At 34.0% G+C, this 22,242-nt stretch overlaps 2 protein-coding genes and 1 long non-coding RNA gene across 3 annotated transcripts; all 3 read right to left on the reverse strand.

Moving 5' to 3' along the window:
• Positions 1-3,394: 3,394 nt before the first annotated feature.
• Positions 3,395-11,145, reverse strand: LOC131627588 (uncharacterized). Its single transcript, XM_058898429.1, has 4 exons — positions 11,031-11,145; positions 10,849-10,950; positions 10,252-10,733; positions 3,395-3,680 (listed from the first exon to the last, which is right to left on the reverse strand). Exons 1-4 carry the CDS (start codon positions 11,031-11,033, stop codon positions 3,395-3,397), a joined length of 873 nt encoding a protein of 290 aa, XP_058754412.1. The 5' UTR covers positions 11,034-11,145.
• A 78-nt stretch (positions 11,146-11,223) lies between these two features.
• LOC131627583 (uncharacterized) lies at positions 11,224-11,702 on the reverse strand. The gene is made up of 3 exons (XR_009291517.1): positions 11,626-11,702; positions 11,420-11,546; positions 11,224-11,321 (listed from the first exon to the last, which is right to left on the reverse strand). It is a non-coding gene; the product is annotated as an uncharacterized LOC131627583 (long non-coding RNA).
• A 2,229-nt stretch (positions 11,703-13,931) lies between these two features.
• Positions 13,932-16,286, reverse strand: LOC131627557 (uncharacterized). Its single transcript, XM_058898399.1, has 2 exons — positions 16,175-16,286; positions 13,932-14,726 (listed from the first exon to the last, which is right to left on the reverse strand). Exon 2 carries the CDS (start codon positions 14,723-14,725, stop codon positions 14,174-14,176), a length of 552 nt encoding a protein of 183 aa, XP_058754382.1. The 5' UTR covers position 14,726; positions 16,175-16,286; the 3' UTR covers positions 13,932-14,173.
• Positions 16,287-22,242: the final 5,956 nt, after the last annotated feature.

A 22,242-nucleotide genomic window follows, 5' to 3' on the forward strand; every position in this document is an offset into this window, starting at 1 on the left:
ATATGTTCATCTATCAACTAAGTTTTTGTAAGTAGTTAATTGTACATTTTTTTTCTAAACAAAACTTGTATTATATTGATTTATATAATTTATCTATATTGAGTAAATAGATAGAATTACTTTTATCTTTCAAGAATATATTAATAATGATGAAATAGATGAAAGAATTGCAAGAAAAATATATAAACTATTTTTTAAAATTTATAAATTATTTAATAAATTTTTGTAGTTATCGGGTGTTGAACCCATGACATCTAATAGAGAAATAAGTTTATTTAAAAAATAAAGATGATTTTTTAGAGGTGTCACATAGGAATATATTTGATGTGGCAAAATTAGAACTATGTGGCTTAAGATGTTGAGGTATGTTTTAAATATATATATATATATATATATATATATATATATATATATATATATATATATATATATATATATATATATATATATATATATATATATATATATATATATATATATATATATATATATATATATATATATATATATATATATATAAAATAAATTTTTATAGTTATCGGGTATTGAACCCATGACATCTAATAGAGAAATAAATTTATTTAAAAAATAAATATGAGTTTTTAGAAGTGCCACATATGAAAGGTGGCATAGTCTGTAGTCGAGTTTAAGGGGTTCCATGGGATGAGGGCAACCGCGAAAATCGTTGCAATTGTAACACCCGGAAATTTATTTAATTATTTAAATAAATTATTCAAGGATTTAATATGGAAATTCGATCGAAGTTGGATTTATTAGAGATATTATAAGATGAGGAATTGGATTATTTAGTCGGTTAATCGGAGAATTAGTAAAGTTGGTTTTTGTTGAAGAAATAATATTAGTAATAATATTATTATTTAAAATGGTTCAGTTGGGGTGTGGCATATATAGCAATATGGTGGTGTACGATTAGTAGGCCCATTAAGAAATAATCGTAACTATATTATTATTATTTGATTTATTGGATTAAAAGAAGAATATATGAAATTAGGTTTCTGTGGAAATAAGGTTTGGCTTTTGGGAGAATAGATCGTGAAACGAAGTTGCCGACGAAGAGGAACGAGACTTTGGAAGCGGAGGAATTGATCGTGGATTTCGAGGAAAAGGCAAAGGCTTGCACTCAATCGGATATTAGAGGCGATCTCCAATCCAAGGTAAGGGTCGCCTGGATGAAGAAAAGGAGAAAAACTTCCCCAGATGAGGGTGGAGACGGGCGCCTCCCTGAGCCCTAGGAATTGGAGACGGACATCTCCTTGGAAAGGGGGGAGCTGAAAAGGGCGTCTCAAGCCCATGGGAGAGAGGGACGGTCGTCCCCTGTTGTTTGGTGGGGCCATTGTGTGTGCATGTGTTATAACCTTCTGCATTTGCTTATTTTGTTTGGTATATTTATTAGAATCTTAGTAAATGAAGACTAGTATAAATTAATTAGTGTCAGTATAATAAGTGAATTAGGATGACACATATATTTAGTTTACTATAATTGTTGTGATGAATAAACAAATTAGCATGGTGCATTTTAGTAGTAGCATATTGGTAGGATTGTACGGAAACAGATTAGCAAGATCAATAAATTGCAGAAGTAGTGTAACTAGCAGAATAATAACAGGAAACAATTAGTAGTATTAGTAGAAGCAGGAGGATACGTAGTATAACCATAGCAGTGTTAATTAGTAGCAATGCCGAAAATGAAATCAGTATGACAAAATAGTTGAATCAGTAGGAATTAATTAACAGAAATGTCTTAATTAACTAGCAGGAAGTAGACGATATCATTTATAGCAGGATTACGTTGAAAACATTACTGATTAGCCGAATTAGTAGATTTAAGCGGTATAATTAGTTGTCCGGAATTAGTTGAAAATTGTCAGGGTCGGTCGATTATATTTGTAGATACCTTTGGTTGATTTTGTTTTGTTATAATTACGTCGAATAGGTTGAATTGCATGTACAGATGGGTAAGTTGAATTGCATGTAGATACCTTTGACCAATATTGTATTTTTTGTGTTGTTGTTGATTAAGTTGTAGGTCGAACGACCAATGTTGGATTACGTTGATGCAATTTGTTGCATGTTCAAGTTGTTGTTTCGTTGTTGTTGTTCTGGTTGTCGTCGTGGTTGATGTCTCATGGCATACATTGCATTGTTTAAGTTGGCCTTGATGACACCTGTTTAAGTTGGCCTTAATGGCACCACGTTGAAGGCTTATGCCTTGTTGAAATGCCTCGATAACCTGGCATCTGTTTAAGTTGGGAGTTCTACTCCAAATGGTACCACATGCAATTGCTTAGTTGTGTCGCATTTTGAGTCATTGTGAAGTTAATGTTGTTATGAGTTGTTGTTGATATAAGTTGTGTTGGTTTGAGTTGTGAAATAATTACTGTAATTATTGTGATAATTGTTGTAGCTGATGGTTGTTATAATTGTTGTTACAAATTGTTGTCAAAGTTGTTGTTATCACTGTTGTTGCTAGTTGTTATTATAACTGTTGTTTGAAAGTGGCGATAATTGTATGATTTGATCCAATATATTAATTATCATACTTTTGTTTATATTTTTTGATATCTCCCCCCTTCTGTTGATGTTTCCCCTACCATGGGAAACAGACAAGTACTCAAGATAGCGGTGGAAGTTTGAAGTGATTTTATGAAGTCTTTAGTTGCTGTTAGTCGAGTTGGTGTCTTGCTCTGATATGTAGCACTCGGGAGGGGATCATGATTGTATTTGTTATTTTGTTGCTGTGTTATTATTATAGTTGTTGAAATCCAAGTTGAATAATAAGAAGTAACTACTATTGTTTAAGTTGTTTTTAGTTGAATAAAAGTTGATGAATAATTATAAGTTGAAGTTTGATCTAGTTGAATAAACTTGTGTACGAATTATAATTTTAAAATTGTAGATGCCGAATGCTATGTATCAAAGATAAATGAAATACAAGTTATTTGTGGTTTTAAGTTAAAAATGTAATGCCTCATGTTTGATGTTTAAAATTTTCCGCACTCTAATTTTATTATAATTACTGGGTAGAAAATGGGGTGTTATAGCAATCGCCACCGGAAGGATCTACTAGCACTCTCACTGATACTGTGACGGAAGTATTGAAACCTACTAATGATGTACCGGAAGCTGCTGAACAAGGGAAAGCTGGGGTTAACGAGGGGATAAATCTAGAAGATGAATCTAAGAAGGAATCACCTGAACCACGAAAGCTTTGGACAAATGTACTCAACGATTATAGGAATCCCTTAAACTCAAAGTGACATCACACTTGCTCACTTCACTCCCTCACTATCTCAGACTCCTTGCCTATAAATAGAGGCCTCATTTCAGTTCAAAATCACACCAAAGCAACTTCACTACTTGCTTTGCACAACTTCTATCTCATACACTTAATTTTCAAAGGTTCACGGGGTGAGGAAGACAATTCTTCATTCCAGGGCTTAGTCATTGAAATTAGGTGATCTAACACATTAAGGAGGGTGAGTGAGATTGATCCAAGACCTTGTTGGAGCTCTGAAACACCAGAATCATCATTTCCACTTCTCACTTGGAGCCATATCAGTTGAGTTCGAGCAAGGAGTTTCAAAAAGTTCCAGCTCGAGCTAGGTGTCTCAGTACATTCCCTGGAGTTCATCGGAGCTATCTGGATCATCACTTTGGTTCTGGAACATCATTTTCCCAGAGGCCGATCTTCACTTTAGAGGTAAGATTCATAAACTCAAACTCCATAATTTATGCATGATAAATGAAAACTTGAGATGCGAGTTATTTTTTGTACCTATGAGGATCATTAACCCTCAATCAATTGCATCATATCATACGCATATGTCATTTAATTTAAAATTTCAATTTTAAGGTTCTTAGTGTTTATACGTGTGAATTTTGAGTTACACTCAAAATGAGTGAAATTTAAGACCACCATCATGATCCTTGTTGAAAATCGAGTGAGTTTCATGTTTACATCTTGGCCATTGGTTGAGAATTGAGAGAATTCGAATTTTAAAATTCCAAGAGCTTTAGGTTGAAGATGATAATGGGGGTGGCGCCATTTTTTAAATTCAGAAGCAAAAATTGGTATATTTTGAATAGTGCGTGTATTATAACTAGAATACTTTGTCTACCCTAGCAGCCACAACGCGCGTCCACGCTTCTTGCCCAAGGTCTGGGGTTCGATTCCCCCCTCAGACCTTTTGTTTCCATTATTTTTCAAAATCCATTTAAACTCATTTTTTCACATATTTTCAATGGTTTCCATTCCTTTAATGTACTGAGCACTTAGCTCAGTTGGCTTGATTTGTGCTAGTCCCCCCTTGTGGGATGGATTCAAATCTTGCTCCTAACAAAAACAACCATTTATGCTATTTTTCTTCATTTTTTTCACAACTTCACATAATCATTTCACCTATCAAAATTAATCCTTTTCACTTGATTTTTCACAAACTTTCCATTTATCATGCCTATTTTATGAATATCCAACAAAAATCACAAAAATATTATTTATTTGATTTTTTTATTAGGTTTAAAATGGTGTATTTTTAAGTATTTTAATACTTTTAAAATATACTTCTTTTGATTTTTCAAAACCAAACCTTTTGTAAATATTTTTTGTGAATAAACCCTAAATGTTTAGATCTTAATTAAGTATTGACTTTGCCTTTTGCTTCAATTAAGTTTTTTTCATCATTTCAAAACTATTTTCTTCAAATTCCCGATTAAACAGACAACCAGGGTTTTCACACAACAAAACCCTACATCTTTTTAAAAAAAAATCAATTGGGCCTCCTTGAGTATAAGTCCCACCTCTTCTTCTCATCTTATCATTCATCTCTTCAACTGTTTTTTCATAAATAGTAATCAAATTTCAAATGGGCCTCTAATAGAGTGTAAGTCCCAATCCCTACTTTCAGTCCAATTTATTTTCAACTTTCATTTCAAATCAATTCAATTTCATTTTCAATCAACTGTTTTCATAACAGTAATCAATTTCAAATGTGCCTCTCTTTGAGTCTAAGTTCCAATCTCCCTTACAGTCCAAATCACTTTCAATTCAATTTCACTTTCATTTCAATCTCAAACATCATTTTCTTTAACTGTTTTTCATAATCAGTAAAGTGTTCACAATGAACCCTTTTGTTTTTGTACATACTTGTCTGTTTTCAAAACCTTGTCTTCTGTACAAAATCTTCTGATCTATTTTAAAACTGTGGTACTAAGAGTGGCATTATTCCCGGTGAAACTGCTCCTAAACCATTTTAGACCCCTCTTCTAAGGTATAAGTCCTAAAGCTTTCTCTTCTTCTATTTTCAACTATTTTCAATCTTCAATTTCATTTTCAATTCAAACTTCAATTCATTTTCAAATAAAGCATTCAACTGCTTTTCAATAATACTGTTCATTGAGGTTCTGTATATAATCTTTGAGCCTCCTCTTCACCCGGGTAAGTGTTTATAGCTTTCATTTACTGCTTTCAATAAACCTGTTCAATACACCTGTAAATATATACTGTTTAAATCTTCGTCTGAGAAAAACCTTAGGACAGATAAACATATATATATATATATATATATATATATATATATATATATATTATATGACTATGACCTAGGATTGAGAATGTCTTCCCAGTGAAGGCTCTTTCCTAATAGAATAACATAGTTTCAACCTCAAGATGAATTATTCCCGGTGAAACATCTTGAAAAAAGCCTTAGAACAAAAATAGGGCACATCCACCCAAGAGGAATTATTCCCGGTGAAACCTCTTACCCATTTGCCTAGAGCCAAACTAGTCAAGCCAACATAACTTCCTCTTGTGCTATAACAAGGACCCTCGATGACCCTCGATTAGCCTCCTCTTGGGCTCACAATACAAGGACCCATGGGCTTTTTATAAGCATCCCTTCAGCTTCCTCTTGAGCTTGTATACAAGGACCTTTCAAGCTTCCTAAAAGCATAGGACGGGTCTTTAGTCACCTTCACCCCTATGAGGGGCCAAATCCTTAAAATTCACAATCACAATCTTTCAAGTGTTCAATCACAATTGTTCAAGTGTTCATTCAATCTCATTCATTGAGATGTTCTCCTGCAGAGTCTTAAACATGGACACTTTAAACTCATCCTTAGTTCAACCTTAGGAATGATGAGACATGGACAGTCTCTATCACCCATCTCTTGCTTCTCCAAGCAGAGTCTAAGTCATCTCATCCAGCTGTATCAATCTTTGGATTTCAAATCCTCGTCTGTATTAGCCACAACCTTGGGCTTTGTACAAGGAACCTCAAAAATAGAGTCATTCATAGTATTCCAAGCTCTTTTTTCCTCCAGCAGCCATAACCTTGGGCTTTGTACAAGGCAAATATTTTCCTTCCTGAGTCAAAAGATCCCAAACTGTTGGATCTTTCCCCATCAAGAGTAGCCACAACCTCGTGCTTTGTACAAGGCACCCTTTATTAATAGAGTCTTCTTCATATTTTTCTAAACTCCTGGAGTCTTCCCCTAGTAGAGTTCAGCCACAATCTTGGGCTTTGTACAAGACATAAACTAAAGTCTTCCCAGCTAGAGTCTCCACAGTGAGCAATCCAATAAAAGTCTGCCTCAACCTTGGGCTTTGTACAGGGCAGAAGAATCCCTTTCACACAATCAAAGACTTCAAACCTCCTGAGAGCCATTCCTATGTAGAAGCCAAAATTGTTTAAACCCTGGAATTTCTCCAATAAGACTAGAGGTTCAAACACCTGAACTTCCTAGCTGAAATAGCCTCAATCTTGGGCTTCGTACAAGACATAAAAATCACATCTTTCAAACCACCAAATATCCATAACCTCTGGAAAACCTATGAGCTTAACCTCCAGACTTTATCCCCTAGCAGGAATAGCCTCAATCTTGGGCTTTGTACAAGACACTAAAACAACCTTCATTCATAAACTTTTCAAACTCTTCACAACAACCTGCCTCAATCTTGGGCTTCATACAAGACACAAAATCATCAAACACCCTTAGTTAATTTCACCCTTAGGATACACATTCCTTAAGGAAAATCCATTCAAAACAGGAGTAAACTGGTCTCTTACAAACCCCGAAAAGATAACCCAAACACCTTTGTTCTCTCTAGAGAGTCAATCTACAACCAGAAACCTTTTTGTTCCCTAGGAAAGTCAAACCCAAACCATATGGACAGAAATAAAACCCTCTGAGTTCATCCTCAGTAGAGTTAGCCTCAATTCTGGGCTTCGTACATAACACCTACCATAAAACCCATCCATTTCTTTCATACCAATGTAGTGCAACCTATCATTTAAGCTCCCCAAGCAGAGCGAAAAAACCCCTAGAAAGGGTTAGCCTCTAATCAAACCTTCATAAATCAAAAAACCCCTCGAAAGGGTCAGCATCCATCAATACCTTCATAAACCAAAAAACCCTGGAAATGGTCAGCCTCCGTCATTCCTCCTCAGCAGAGTGAAAACCCCTGGAAAGGGTTAGCCTCCAATTAAACCTTCAATAGCCAAAAAACCCTGGTAAGGGCCAACCTCCATCATTCCTCCTCAGCAGAGTGAAAACCCTTGGAAAGGGTTAGCCTCTAATTCAAACCTTCAATAAATATAAACTCCCCAATAGAGTCAACTCCGGGATCCTTCCTTCATCAATAAAATCCTTAACAAAATAAATTCCACAGTAGGGTCAAGCCAACATTCTGGGTCTTCATCTATCAATTCATGTTCCATAAGAACAAACTCCCCAGTAGGGTCAGCTTCCCACCAATTTCTACTCAATAAGAGCATCCTCAAAGAGTCAGCCACAATTCTGGGCTTAGTACAGAACACATATTTCCTTCAATCAAAACTTCCCCAGTGGAGTCATTTCCAGCAGAGGAATCCCTTTAGTGTCGGTCTCAAACTGTCAGTTTAAGCCTCAAGATTAGGCCTTGTGCAAGCCAGTCAAATCCAAATCTCTTATACAGTTGATAGATGTGACTTATCTCTACGAAGAGACATTTCTCCTATTTTTCCATATTCAATCATACAAACATTTTCAGTTCAACTTCAATACATTCTCCCATTTAGGATTTTGATAGGCATGCTCTAAGGAACACACACCCAGACTTGTTGCCTTTCCCTAAACTGGTTGAAAATTGTTCTTTCATTCAAGAGACTATGACTGGCATACTTGCTTCATCCAAGTAAGGTCCCATCTCTTATGAAATGAACCCTTTTTTTGTCACTTTAAATGTTTGTGGTGGAATAGTAGAAATATCTCTCTGTAAAGATGACTTTTGTCGCTTTTCTGTAAACAGAGATCATTCAAGCTTCAACCTTGAGCTTGAAACAATGCACCTTCAAATTTCAATTCATTTCCCTAATTAGTTCCCCGAACTACAAAATCTCTGGATTCCATTAGGGATATGTAGGCATGAGGTTCACAAGGAATCTTTGCGAGCAAACAAAACATCAAAAACATTCAGTTCATATGTCAATCTTTAGTTTATTTCTTCTCTTAACACAAAGGAGAAACTTTACCAATAATCAAGTAACAAACAAACATAAAATCAATGCAAAGAAAGGTAGAAAAGGTTCCCGTAGAGTACTACGGATACTTAGGGTGCTAATACCTTCCCTTAGTATAACTAGCCTCCCAGACATCAGAAATCTCTATTAGGTGAAATCCCCACACATAGATCAACTTAGGGTAGATTGAGATCTTTTTCCCCTTCCTACTAGTTTTAGGACAAATTAAAAGTTCGCGTGGCTAGGAAACATTCTCCCCAAGGAAGGCTGCCTTTTCTTCCAAATTTTGCGTGAAGAATCGCGTGAGCCGTTTCCAAAACAAAAGAGAAAAACCCAAAGAAGAAAGCTGTTAATGCCCAAAAGGCGTTATCGTCCCTCGCGCTTTTTCGATCGTCATAATCATCATCCTAACATCAAAATCATTTAAATAATTTTTTAAATTAAAAAAATATAAATATAAATTAAATACTAATATATGAATTAAAGTTGTATAACTCAGTATGAATTATTTAGAGATGTGTATTAAAGTTTAAAAGATAATGAATTGTTTCAGAATGATAAGAAATCCAAAACACAAATGTTGAGTTAATCCATTGAAGGTGTTTTTATGTAAATTCTATGATCCACATGAAAGAACGGTACGTCTATTGTAATTTGGAAATCAAACCTTAAATTAGAAAAGTCTTATGTAGAATATGTCCTTTATTTCTACTTGTTAAGTTTCCAAGAAGATCACAAAACGTGTGTTGACTTGAAATAAATAAATAAATAAATAAATAAGCATCAAATAATCATTTCATTCCATAACTTCATTTCAAATTAAAATAATACTCCCTCCGTTTTTTATTATAAGTCGTTTTGGAAAAAAAAATTTGTGTTTTATTATAAGTCGTTTTACAATTTCAATGAATCATTATTACTATTTTTTCAATTATACCCTTAAACATTTATTATTCTCTTTCTTAAAATTATTTTAATTTGTCTTTCCCCACTACAAGAAATCCTGCAATTTGTCAGGGGTTAAACCCCTCACTAAGGGCAAAAACCCCTCACAAATTCACAATTTGCGAGAGGACAGCTTCCCTAGCAAAACAGGGGGTCGCAAATCCATTACCGAGGGGCTATACACTTCGCTAATTTGCCAGGGGCTACCCCCCTCGCTAAATGAAAAGTCAAAATTGTACTCTGCAACCTACAGCAATAGGTACCAGCTAGCAGTCTGCAAGGGGGCAGACTGCGTCAGGTATTTTGCTTGGGGATAAGCCCCTCGCAAAATGCAGTATTTATTATTTTGCTTGGGGATAAGCCCCTCGCAAAATGTTTATATTTTTAAAAAAAATATAATTTTCAATCTTACATAATAATTTATATATATATATATATATATATAATTATAATATATATATAATAATTTAAATTAAAATATATATATATAATAATTCAAATTAAAACAAAATTATTATAATACATATAATAATTAATATTTAAGCAAATATATTAAAAATTAAACTCCATACAAAATAACAATAATATTTAAAAATAAGTTCAAAATAATTAACACAAATTGTTCCATACAAATTAAAATAAACTTAAATATGTAAATTTAATTATTCCCCCCATCTTGTTCCTCCTCTTCTTCATCAGCTCCTCCATATATCCACTAGTTCCTCCATATCCACTAGTTCCTCCAAATCCACCACCACCCATATTTTGTGAAGCAAAAAATTGATCAAACCTTTGTGACCGCTCATTTCCAATTCGCATTGCTTCTTGATACTCTTGTGCCTGCCTCCTCATTTCTTCCTGAAATTCTCTCCTCATTTCTTCCCGTAATTCTCTTTCTCTTCTTTGCATTTCCTCCTGCATCTCTAATTGTTTTTTCTTCATCTCTTCAATTTCCAAATTTCTTGCTGCTACTTGTTGTGCTGCCTCAGTATTTGCCAAGTTTCTCACAGTTTCAAGCATTTCGGCGGTTAATATAGGTGGAGTGGATGATCCTTCTCCATCAGCATATCTCATTTTGAAATCTCTACTACGCCGCTTGATATTTTTGGAATACCCTCCAGTACAATACACTCTCCCATTTTTCTTCTTTCCACCTGAAACCTTATACCAAGTCTGAAAACCAATACTGGGGTCAACAGGATACCCTGGTGGTGGTTGGGGTATTTCAGGATGCTCTGACAACTTTATGGCAAGTTCTTTATCAAAATTCTCCTATAAAAAAATTAAATGTTATCATGATTCAAATAAACTATTACATATAAAAGAAATAAAACTATGTACATATAAAAGAAATAAATAAAATATCTTTGATATAAAAATAACTTACTTGAGTGATTTTTGCGCGCTCGTCAATAAACTCTCCATTTCTCTTGAGATGAGTCTCCATGTGGAGCTCATTAAGAAGTGGAGTTCTGCCTAATTCTTCACGCTAAATAAGTAAAAAAAAATAATTATACATAATGAAACATTTAAATAATAGTTTAATAAAAAATTAATAAATTTATGTACCATCCTTCGCGCAACTTCAGCCACACTAATACTTCCCGCTGCGTAGTTGCAGCCACCAACTTCAAATGCTCTATTTTTCTTTGCCTGCTCAGATATTTCCTTAAACTTATCAGAATTCCAATGATCAATAAGCTTTGGGAATATATCTTCTCCTATCTAACGTGGACGTGTCCCTTTTGCTTCCCATTTAAGTCTAACATTCCTCATGGTATCAGAAAATCGAGCAGCACATTTTGTGTCAAAGTTTTCTTTAATCGCGGCCTCATCTCTAACATCCCAAACACAATGCTCCTACATTGTTGTATGAATTTAAAAATATTAAATAAAGTAGAATCATGAATATCACAAAAATTAAAAAGGAAATGTCAAAATGAATAAGTAAATTATACCTGAAATGCCTGAAACCATTTTTCCTTTTCATCTTCATGTACAGCTCCATAAGACGGCCAGAATTGTGTGTACTTCTCTTTTATAATATTTGTTATGATCGATACTGCCTGATGTGAGGGAACAATTCTAAACAACAAAATTTTGAGTTAGTATTGATTAAATAAAACTCATATTTAAAATATAATATAAAAACACAAAAACTTACGATCCTGCATCGGGATAAATGATTAGTCTGCCCTCATGATACTTAATTTTTTGAGTCGTATTTTTTTTCAAAATACGATTCCTCTTTGTTTGCTCCTCAACACTAATATCTCCATGAGCGCTGGTATCTCCAGGAGCACTGGTATCTCCAGGAGCACTGGTATCATCCTATGAAGGGATGGGTAATGGCATGCTAGATCCACCTGTCTCCATATGCATGGGTAATGGCATGCTACCAGATCCACCTGTCCCCATATGCATGGGTAATGGCATGCTAGATCCGCCTGTCTCCGTAGGAAAATATGTGGGGTAAGAGTATCCAGGAGGACAAAAAAAACCTGATCCAGGGGGCATGGATAATAATCCAGTGAAAGATCCAGACATGGGCGATGTAGGATGCATAGGCGGTGTAGGATGCATAGACGGTGTAGGATGCATAGGCGGTGTAGGATGCATAGACGGTGTAGGATGCATAGGCAGTGTAGGATGCATAGGCGGTGTAGTAGAGCGTGGAGTAGAGCGTGGCATAGGAACGAACATATCTGAGTTAGGAACATATCTGGACGACCGAAAACTGATAAGGTAAATTGACTTCTTTCACTGAAGTGAACTTCGTTCCTTATGATTCTTGGAGACAACATCATGTGATTGAAATAATGAGAGCAAAAATGTGATGTTTCGCGATGTATATAATGTGCACAAATTGATCCCTCAACTCGTGCCTTATTTTTAACTGATCGCTTTGAATCACCCATGAATCGTTCAAATGGATACATCCATCTATATTGAACAGGTCCACCTAGAAAAGCTTCATAAGCAAGATGCACAGGGAGATGCTCCATAGAATCAAAGAAACCTGGCGGGAATATTTGCTCCAACTTGCAAAGAATGACAGGAATATTTCGGTCCAATTTAATGATGTCGTCTACTCTTAAAGTTGAAGCACAAATGTCTTTAAAAAATTGACTGATCTCAGTAAGTGGATTAAGCACATTCTTGGGCAGTGAACTGAATGAAATTGGAAGTAATCGTTCCATGAAAATATGACAATCGTGACTTTTCATTCCATGCAATTTCCCAGTGTTGGCGTTAGCACATCTTGCCAGGTTAGAAGAATAACCATCAGGCATCCTCAATTCATTTAACCACCGACATACAGCTTTTGCTTCTTGGGGAGTAAGAGTGTAACAAGCCTTGGGTTTTAATAATTTTCTGTTTGGTCGAGGTTTCAACTCCAATTCTTTTCGATTACAATAAAGTTCCATGTCTTTCCTAGCCTTCTCATTGTCTTTTGTCTTCTCATTATCCATCACCGTGTTAAGCACATTATCAAAAAAGTTCTTCTCAATATGCATAACATCAAGATTATGACGCAACAAATTATCCTTCCAATATGGGAGGTCCCAAAAGATACTTCTTTTTGTCCAATTATGGTCAACCCCATATCCTTTAATTCTACGTGCTTCACCATAGTCTATGAATTTTGGTAGGTCACAAACATTATTCCATACTTGAGTCGATGACAATCGAGGGGGAGGTAGATCTTTTACTTTTATTCCTTTTCTAAAAGCATCTTTATTCCTTCTAAATTCATGGTTGGTAGGTAAGAACCTACGATGATAGTCAAACCACGAACTTTTCCCACCAAAGTCCAAAGTAAACGCTTTTGTGTGATTCATGCAATGCGGACATCCCATTTTACCATGTGTACCCCATCCAGACAACATGCCATATGCAGGAAAGTCATTAATTGTCCACATCAAAGCTGCTCGCATATTAAAATTTTGTTTACGAGACACATCATAAGTCCACGCTCCCACCCACAGCCTCTTGAGATCATCAATTAAAGGTTGCAAATAAACATCGATTCCCGCCTTTGGACTCGACGGTCCCGGAATGATGCATGTCAAAAACATGTAAGGTTTCGTCATGCACATCTCAGGAGGGAGATTGTACGGGGTAACAATAACTGGCCAACAAGAATATGCATTTCCTGAAAAATTATAAGGAGTGAAACCATCTGAGCATAATCCAAGTCGGACATTCCTAGGTTCAAGTGCAAATTCAGGATGAACTCTATCAAAGTGTTTCCATGCCTCGCCATCAGATGGATGTCGCATCATGCCTGAACTAATTCTGTTTGTATGGTGCCATGCCATTTGGCTTGCACTGTGCATTGATGCAAACATTCTTTGCAACCTAGGTATTATTGGTAGATAGAACATAGATTTCACTGCAATGCGATTTTGCCTTTGGTCAACTCCTTTACTGCTAACTAAATACCTTGGACTCTCACAAAACTTACATTCCTCCAATTCCCCATCATTTGTACCAAATTCGTTGTCATAAAACAACATGCAACCTCTAATGCAACAATCAATCTTTTTTACTTCTAATCCCAACTTCGACACCACCCTCTTTGCATCATAATAACTTATAGGCATGTTTTCTTTCACAGGAGTCGCGTCCAACATCATTCTCGCAAAGAATTCTAAACACTGATCAGGAACATTCCAATTTGACTTCGCAGCCAAAAGTCTCACACACATTTATAGCTTAGAGTCAGAAGACCCCTCAAACAATGGTATATTTATTTCTTTCAACAACTGATAAAACCTTTGAGCTTTCTCATTCGGGAGCTCTTCTCCATCTATGTCTTGTGGTTCATCATACGCCACATTCACCCCTAATGCGTCAGTGAACATCTCCTCGACGAGATTAAATTGCTCTTGGCATTGCATTTGTGATGAACTACTCACTGGATCAGCTCTATTTATATCTGGTTCTATATGTGTTGGACTACTAGAAGCCTCTCTATTCATCTCCTGCATTGTTTCCCCATTAGATGTCCAAACCCAGTAATTTGGCCTAAAACCCACTCTCTCCAAGTGACGTTTCACTTCACTAGGGTCACTAATAATATTTCTGCAACCACACTTTAAACACGGACACCTTACCCCTCCTTCCATGCGACAACATTCTTGAGCAAACGCAAACGAGAGAAACGCGGCAACTCCTTTCATAAAAAGTGGTTTAAGCCCACGTCGTCCAGGAAACATTCTATCGTACATCCAACTACGATAGAATTGGTAATGTTCCATACTGCACATGTGAATCATGTTTAATTATATTAAATATTTGTCTTTTTCTAAACATATATAAACTATATATATATATATATATATATATATATATATATATATATATATATATATATATATATATATATATACACACTTGTTTTTAATCCTAAACATACATACTTGCTTTTAAAATATTTATATACCGTTTTAATAAATATATTGTTTTTATATACTACTTTTTATTACATACAATAAACTATCAAATATATATATATATATATATATATATATATATATATATATATATATATATATATATATATATATATATATATATATATATATATATATATATATATATATATATATATATATATATAAACTATCAAATATAATTTTAATTTTAATTTTAATTTTTTAAATACATACTATTTTTAAAACTATTATATGAATATATATTTGTAATGCTTTTTAAAAAAACTTATACAAAAAATCACATAAATTTTGAGGAGTTGTAATATACTATTTTTTTTATATACTGTTTTTTTAAACATATTGTTTTTGTGGAGTACTTTTTTATATTATATACAAAATATACTTTTTAAAACATATATATTATATTTTATATTATGCAAAATGTTATACTACTTATTTATACATTGTTTTTTTAAAAATTTTATTTTTGTATAATGTTTTATATATATATATATATATATATATATATATATATATATATATATATATATATATATATATATATATATATATATATATATATATATATATATATATATATTATAAACTATACAAAAAAATATTCTATTTTAATTTTTAAAAACACATAGTTTGTTTTTATACACTGTTTTTTATATATTATTTTAAACTATTTAAAATATAAAAGATATTTTTATATACTCTTTTTTAAAACAGATTATTTTTATACACTGTTCTTATTTATTTAAAGCATTAAATAAACTGTTTTATATAAACTATAAATTATATACTGTTTTTTGTTTTGATTTAAGTAATATAAAAAAATTGTTTTATATAAATAAATATTTTGACAGTATATAAAAATACAGTTTTTTTTCTAAAATAAAAAAAATATCATTTTTTGAAATTAATAAATATACAATCTTTATATTTACTTAAAAAAACGAAAATACACATAAATATACACTCTTTAAAATTAACACAATAAATCTCTAACATAACACAATAAATTTATATACTATTTTTAATTTAACAGTTTATATAATATATACACCAAATATTGTTATACAGTTAATAATATATAAATATCTAATAAATAATAATAATTTCGAAATTAACTTTTTAAAAAAATAATAGTTTATATTATTATTATACAAATAAAAAAACACACAAAATCAAATATATAAACACCAAATATATCTACTGCACCTTTTAAATACATACAAAATATATAAAAAGTTTAGTAATGTGTACCTGGAATTGATGAACAAATGGTTGTGTTTCTTGATGCTTTTAGTTCCAAAATTCTGCTCCCTTTAAGCAAATCATTTGATACATGAAAAACAAGAAATAATATTAAAATTTCGATTACAAATTAACTATAAAAATAAAATTATCACATAACAGAATAATTATGTTTACTCACCAAGAAGAACAATATTTGCATAAGAGAAGATGAAGGGAAGAAGAAGAAGAAGATGAATATTTGGAGAAGAAAAAAATTTGGAGAAGTAATTATAAGTGAATGAGGAAGGGAAGGAAGAAGAGATAAAGAAAAATCTGGAACGGTAACAAAAGCGGTGGTTGCGTGAATTAATTATGGTGTTATAGTTTCCGAGGGGCACCCCCTCGCTAATCAAACGGTACAATTCTGCGTGGGGTAGCCCCTCGCTAAAAAGCAACGTTGGAAACATAAACTGCACGCGCAGTCTGTAAAAGCAGAAATGGTAAACTTTGCGTGGGGTAGCCCCTCGCTAATGTACTAGTGGTTTATTGGGAGGGGTGTCCCCTCGCTAAAATCTGCCAAAATGCTATGCCTGATTTGACTTTTTAGCACCATTCCCATTTGCCAGGGGTTGCCCCTCGGAAAATGGTTTTTTCAAAATTTAAATTTCCCTTTTTCTCTTTTGCGAGGGGTTTCCCCAAGCTATAATTAATTTTTTTCTGTTAACCTGAATTTAACTTTGTGAGGGGATTTACCCCAAACAACATTAGTTTTTTGTGAGGTGTTTTACCCCTGACAAATATCCCTGGCAAATTCAACTTTTTCTTGTAGTGCCCATACAATTAATGAAGGAAAATATAGTAAAATCTTTTATAATTTCTCTATTTCATACAACAATAATTATTTTTTTTAATATGTGTGAAAATGCCAAAAAGACTTATAATAAAAAAGAGAGGGAGTATCTCTTCCTTTCTTAGTTCCATAACAATGAAGGTTAGTACTTTACCTTGGTTATAACCACTCTTTTACTCTCTTCATAATAGCTAAACCTAATTTTTTGCATTATTTATGCAAAATTTCAAGCATGATTTTGAAGTACTTCTTTTGTAATCTTAAGTAACAACTACTTCATTTTGTGTTTGACAGAAAGTTGTGTTAAAGTTGGAGATAAATAAAGATAAACTCAAGAAAAAAGCTATGAAAACAGTCTTAGGCCTTTCAGGTATTTCGAATAATATATTTTTTTAATTGTTTCATTAATATCTTATTAAATGGTCACACGAGATACAATAAAATCTATAGCATTAATGGTTGTTGAATAATTTTTTTTTTTTTTTTTGTAATATTGTTGCAGGAGTTGAATCATTTTCAGTGGACATGAAAGAGAAAGAATTGACCTTAATAGGAAATATCGATCCTATAAAAGTAGTGGCTAAGATAAAAAAGGTTTGTCCTGCAGAAATTATTTCTGTTGGACCAGCTAAAGAGGGAAACAAAAATGGAATTAATCCTTTGATCTTTTATGGTGCTGCTAGTGTTGAAGAGGATATTCGTCCTAGTAGGTGTGTTATCATGTAAAAAATTTGTTATGTTTTATAAAAATAAAATAAAATACTGAATTTTTGTAGTCATTTGTCTTTTTTTGTTTTGTTTTGTAATGTAGTATGATGAAGAATGTTGATTGTAATATGGAGCTTGATTTCTATATTATCTTTTTACAGTACATTGTTAGTCATCATAAGAAGCTGACCAATCTAGTGTTCCTCCAATTTATCAAGAAAAGTTTTTGATTTCATGGTGGCAACGACTTTAGGTTGTCACTTGCAAATTTAAACATATAATAATTTTGTGAACTAAATTTTAATTTTAAAAAAAAAATTCTCAGTTCTTAAATGATCTATTAAATGAATAAATTGCTTTTGCATATCTTAGATATTTTTGTTAGGTTTTATTATAAATAAAGAATATTCATGAGTTAGTGTGTTCATCCTATCCCTTTTTATCTTGGTAATACTCTCTTAGCTAACTTATAGGGTGCCCCACATTCTTTAACAATATTACAATGTGATACTAGAAAAAAATTCATTCATACCTAAAGTGATATAATGATAATTTTGACTTTCAAATTGTGTTGCACTTTTATTTATTCTTTTTGGTCCATACTAAAAGTAAAACGAGTGATTAAGATTGTCAGACTCATACGAGTCTACGAAAAATTAAAAATGTATTTCAAAAACATGTAAATGATACATATATGACACACATATATTTATAAACACGTTGTTCCACTTCGTTGTCCCCCTCTTTCTCCTTCCATTTGGATTCACATCTGCTCTACCCAGAAGAAATATTAAACAGGCTTTTGGTGCAAGAACTTGAGGTAGAATCTTTCCTTCTCTGTTCTTCCTGGACCCGAGGGAGAGGAGAAGCTTCCAACCAAGGACCAAAAGAAAGGTCCTTGTCTTCAAGATCTTCGAAACCTGCTTCACTTAAGTCCCTAACTGCCTCGTAGACCTTCATCTGATGCCCTAATCTTCAACAAACAAAACAAAAATTTGGGAGCCTTTCATATTTGAAAAAAACCTTCAGGTTCTTTTCCTTAAATCGAACGACAGTCCCCCTTTCCAAAGGCTGCTTTAGATCTATCTTAACTTTGACCCTGAGAAACCTTCCATTACGATGGACTTCCTTCAGATCCATTTCCTCATAAAAACCAAGGATTCCTCCAAGCTTCCGCGCCATCGCTTCCGACGGTAACATGAGGGGAAGTTCATAAATCCTGACCCAGAAGACACCATTATGCATATTCATAGCTGATGGTTGTTCCTCTCCAGACACCCTTTCAAGCACAAGTAAATTTCGATCAAAACTCCAGGGACCACTTCACAGGACATTTTCCATATTCCTCTTCAAGGAAAATGAAAAAGAAAGAGGTTTTTGCTTAACTCCTGTATCTCCACTGGGTTCTTTAACTTCCAAGCCCTTAACATAGTGTTGGTGAAAGCTTTAGAGTGCGTCCAAAGCCTTTCAACTAAAGTGCGTTGAAAAGTTTCTTCTCCATAGATTTCATCCACCTCCGTCGTAACCCCCTCCTCCTTTGTTAAAGGTATATCTCTCCATATTCCATGACTCCATAACGAAACAGAAACAAGGGTCTAGGCCCGGGAAAAACCAAAAAACAAGATTCAGAACAACGAGCGTAAAAAGGAAAAAAAAACTCTCGCTAAGGGAGAGGAGGCGCCACAAGAAAATTTGGAGAAAAGAAGTCAAAAGAGACTAGAGAAAATTTCACAAACCCTAGATGGATAAGGAAATAGAACGTGGCATGCTAAGGTTTTTAGAGAGAGGACATAGTCTCTCTAGAAAACACATAGGAGTACTAGTTTTTTACAATAATAAATCTTCTTATATCACAATTATTTTGCAATATACAGTTATTCAAAATATTAATGGCCAACTTATATGCATTGCCCATTACGATCTATCAAAGATCATAGGGAAACATAATTGTAATTTCATGGTGCATAAAATACCTAATATCATGACCTTATGACATATATCTTGTAATCATAAACAGCCCCACAATTTTTATATTTCCTATATACGAAGCTACAATTTTTTTTAAATAAAAGAAGAGGATATCATTAAACCAAAAAGAAAGACAAGATACACAAGGGGGGGACCTAGCCAAAAACCCCTAAACGACAGATCCTAAGCCTAGGGGTACCTTCCTTGTCTAGCAATAATTCTCTAATGATATCCGAATGCACATAATTAAACCAAATGACATCTTTACAAGTTAAACCAATACTAGCCAAGGCATCCGCACAAAAATTGGCTTCTCTAAAAATGTGAGTAATCATGAAATCAATCTTTAAGGTATAATCCAAACACTTAAGCCAACGATACTGGACCTTCCAAGGCACTAAAGAATGATCTTTAAAAGCATTAACCACCAAGCTACAGTCAGACTCAATCCAAAGCTTACAAATATTCCTTTTACTAGCCTCTTCCAAAGCAACAATGGCAGCCATAAATTCAGCCATTTCAGGAGTTCCATCACCCAAAAAAGTAGCAAAACTGATAATATGGTTAGAATCATGATCCCTAAAAATGCCGCCACAAGCTGAAGCAGAAGAATTTCCCAAAGCAGCACCATCAATGTTACACTTAAGCCAACCAAACAAGGGAGGAGTCCAGAGAACTTCAACAGTGCTAATGGGCTTCAATTGGTTAATGTTGATGTTAAACCTCTTGAGAAAACAGAAACTGCTCATGGAAACAATGGAAGATTTAGAAGAAGCATTTCCCACAAGATTAGCATGAGCAGAAACCGAGGCCACACATGTCTTCCAGTGAGTTTTCGAATCCTCGAATCTTTGTCTATTTCTAGTAGTCTAGATGTTGTAGAAAATACACATGATGCAGGCCCTAATAACTGAAACTGCTTATTTAGACCAGTTTGAACAATTGAGAATTATCCTGCAATCATCCAAATTAGCAATAACAAAGTGCAACTGCAGAGTATTGCTGAACCACTTCCAAATATTAGCTGCAAAACTACACTAAAAAAACAGATGACCAACATGATCATCAGCAACCAAGACTGCAGGCAGAGGGAAAAGAGAAACCTCTCAGCACAAGGTTGTCATCTGTAGGAAGTTTGTGGTGTAAGAATCTCCAAGGGAAAGAGTCCCAACTAGGGAGGGGAGAAGGATTGATGAAAAGATTATAAGCCTCTTTAACAGTTAAAACACCATTAGAGGTGTTCTTCCAAATCAAGATATCTTCGGACAAGTTACTAACTAAGAAGCCAGCAATCAAGCTTTGAAGAGAAGGCAGAGCTGTTTGAATGTTCCTATTGATATGCCAGGAGTTGTCATGCCACCAATCACAAACATTGGAAGTCAAGGAACCATGGAACTTACTAGGCACCTGGAATTTGGAGGCCAGGGTATCTCCAACCCAATTATCCAGCCAAAAATTAACCGTTTCACCATTACCAATGCACCAGATGCAGTTCTCAAGAACCAAAGAGTAATGCTCCTTAATTCCATTCCAAATGGAGGATTTAATCGAGTATTTGATAGGTCTTCCACTTCTCATAACTCTAGCATACAACATATTATACCAGCTTTGAATTCTGCTCGCAAATTTCCAGCAGAGGTGCAAATTTGTAGCACTATTATAGGCCTTAATAGAGATGATTCCAAGACCTCCTTCATTCAACTTCTTACAGCAGGATTTCCAGGCTACAGTCACAATTTTCTTCTTGTCTATGCTACCACTCCAAATGAAGTTCCTTGTCCATCTTTCAATTTTCTTAATGATGCTTCCTGGCCAGTTGTAGACAGAAATACAGTGAACAATCATGCTTTGAATGACTGACTTCACTAATTGGACCCTGCCTGCCATAGTAAGACTTTTAGCTTTCCAGGCTGCTAGCTTCAGCCTTATGTTATCTGCAAGGGGCATAAAATAAATAGCTTTAGGGTTCCCTACAAAAATAGGAACACCAAGGTACACAAAAGGAGGAGTAGCCTTGGTGAAACCAATTATGTTAGCAATACTACAATGCCTAGTATGTGTCATTCCCCCTGCATAAATAAGAGATTTAGCATAATTGCAAAACTGGCCAGAGTAACCACCATAGTCTTGTAAAAGATCAGAAATGGCTTTAAGAGATTTAACATTCCCCCTGCAGAAAATCATTATATCATCAGCAAAAAGGGTATGAGAAGGAACAAAACAAGACTTGTTAGCTTTAATAAGATTGATATTTCCATTGTTAACTAAGTTGGATATGCTTTTGCTCAAAACATCTTCTGCAATGCAGAAAAGGAGAGGAGGCAAAGGATCTCCTTGCCTCAAGCCATTGGAACATTTGAAGTAACCAATTTGACTACCATTAAAGCCTATGGACAAGGTTGCATAAGAGAGGATAAGCTGAATCATGTTGCAAAATTTCTCTTTGAAACCAAAAGCCTTAAGAGTTTGGATAAGAAAGTTCCAATTGAGGGTATCAAAGGCTTTGGCAATGTCTATCTTGAGAGCAACATTACCACTAAAGCCTTTATTGTTAAGGTTATTGATAGCT

The sequence above is a fragment of the Vicia villosa genome, unplaced genomic scaffold, assembly GCF_029867415.1.
Source record: "Vicia villosa cultivar HV-30 ecotype Madison, WI unplaced genomic scaffold, Vvil1.0 ctg.000368F_1_1, whole genome shotgun sequence".
Classification (NCBI taxonomy): Eukaryota; Viridiplantae; Streptophyta; class Magnoliopsida; order Fabales; family Fabaceae; genus Vicia; species Vicia villosa.

What these genes read in the sequence shown, in the direction of transcription:
- LOC131627588 (XM_058898429.1), bottom strand. An exon ending in AGCGCGCAAAAATCACTCAA is followed by an intron (nt 10,734 to 10,848) that starts GTAAGTTATTTT and finishes ATTTTTTTATAG; the next exon opens with GAGAATTTTGATAAAGAACT. An exon ending in GGAAATGAGCGGTCACAAAG is followed by an intron (nt 3,681 to 10,251) that starts GTTTGATCAATT and finishes ATGATGTTCCAG; the next exon opens with AACCAAAGTGATGATCCAGA.
- LOC131627557 (XM_058898399.1), bottom strand. Translation starts at nt 14,725, where the DNA reads ATGGAACATTACCAATTCTATCGTAGTTGGATGTACGATAGAATGTTT.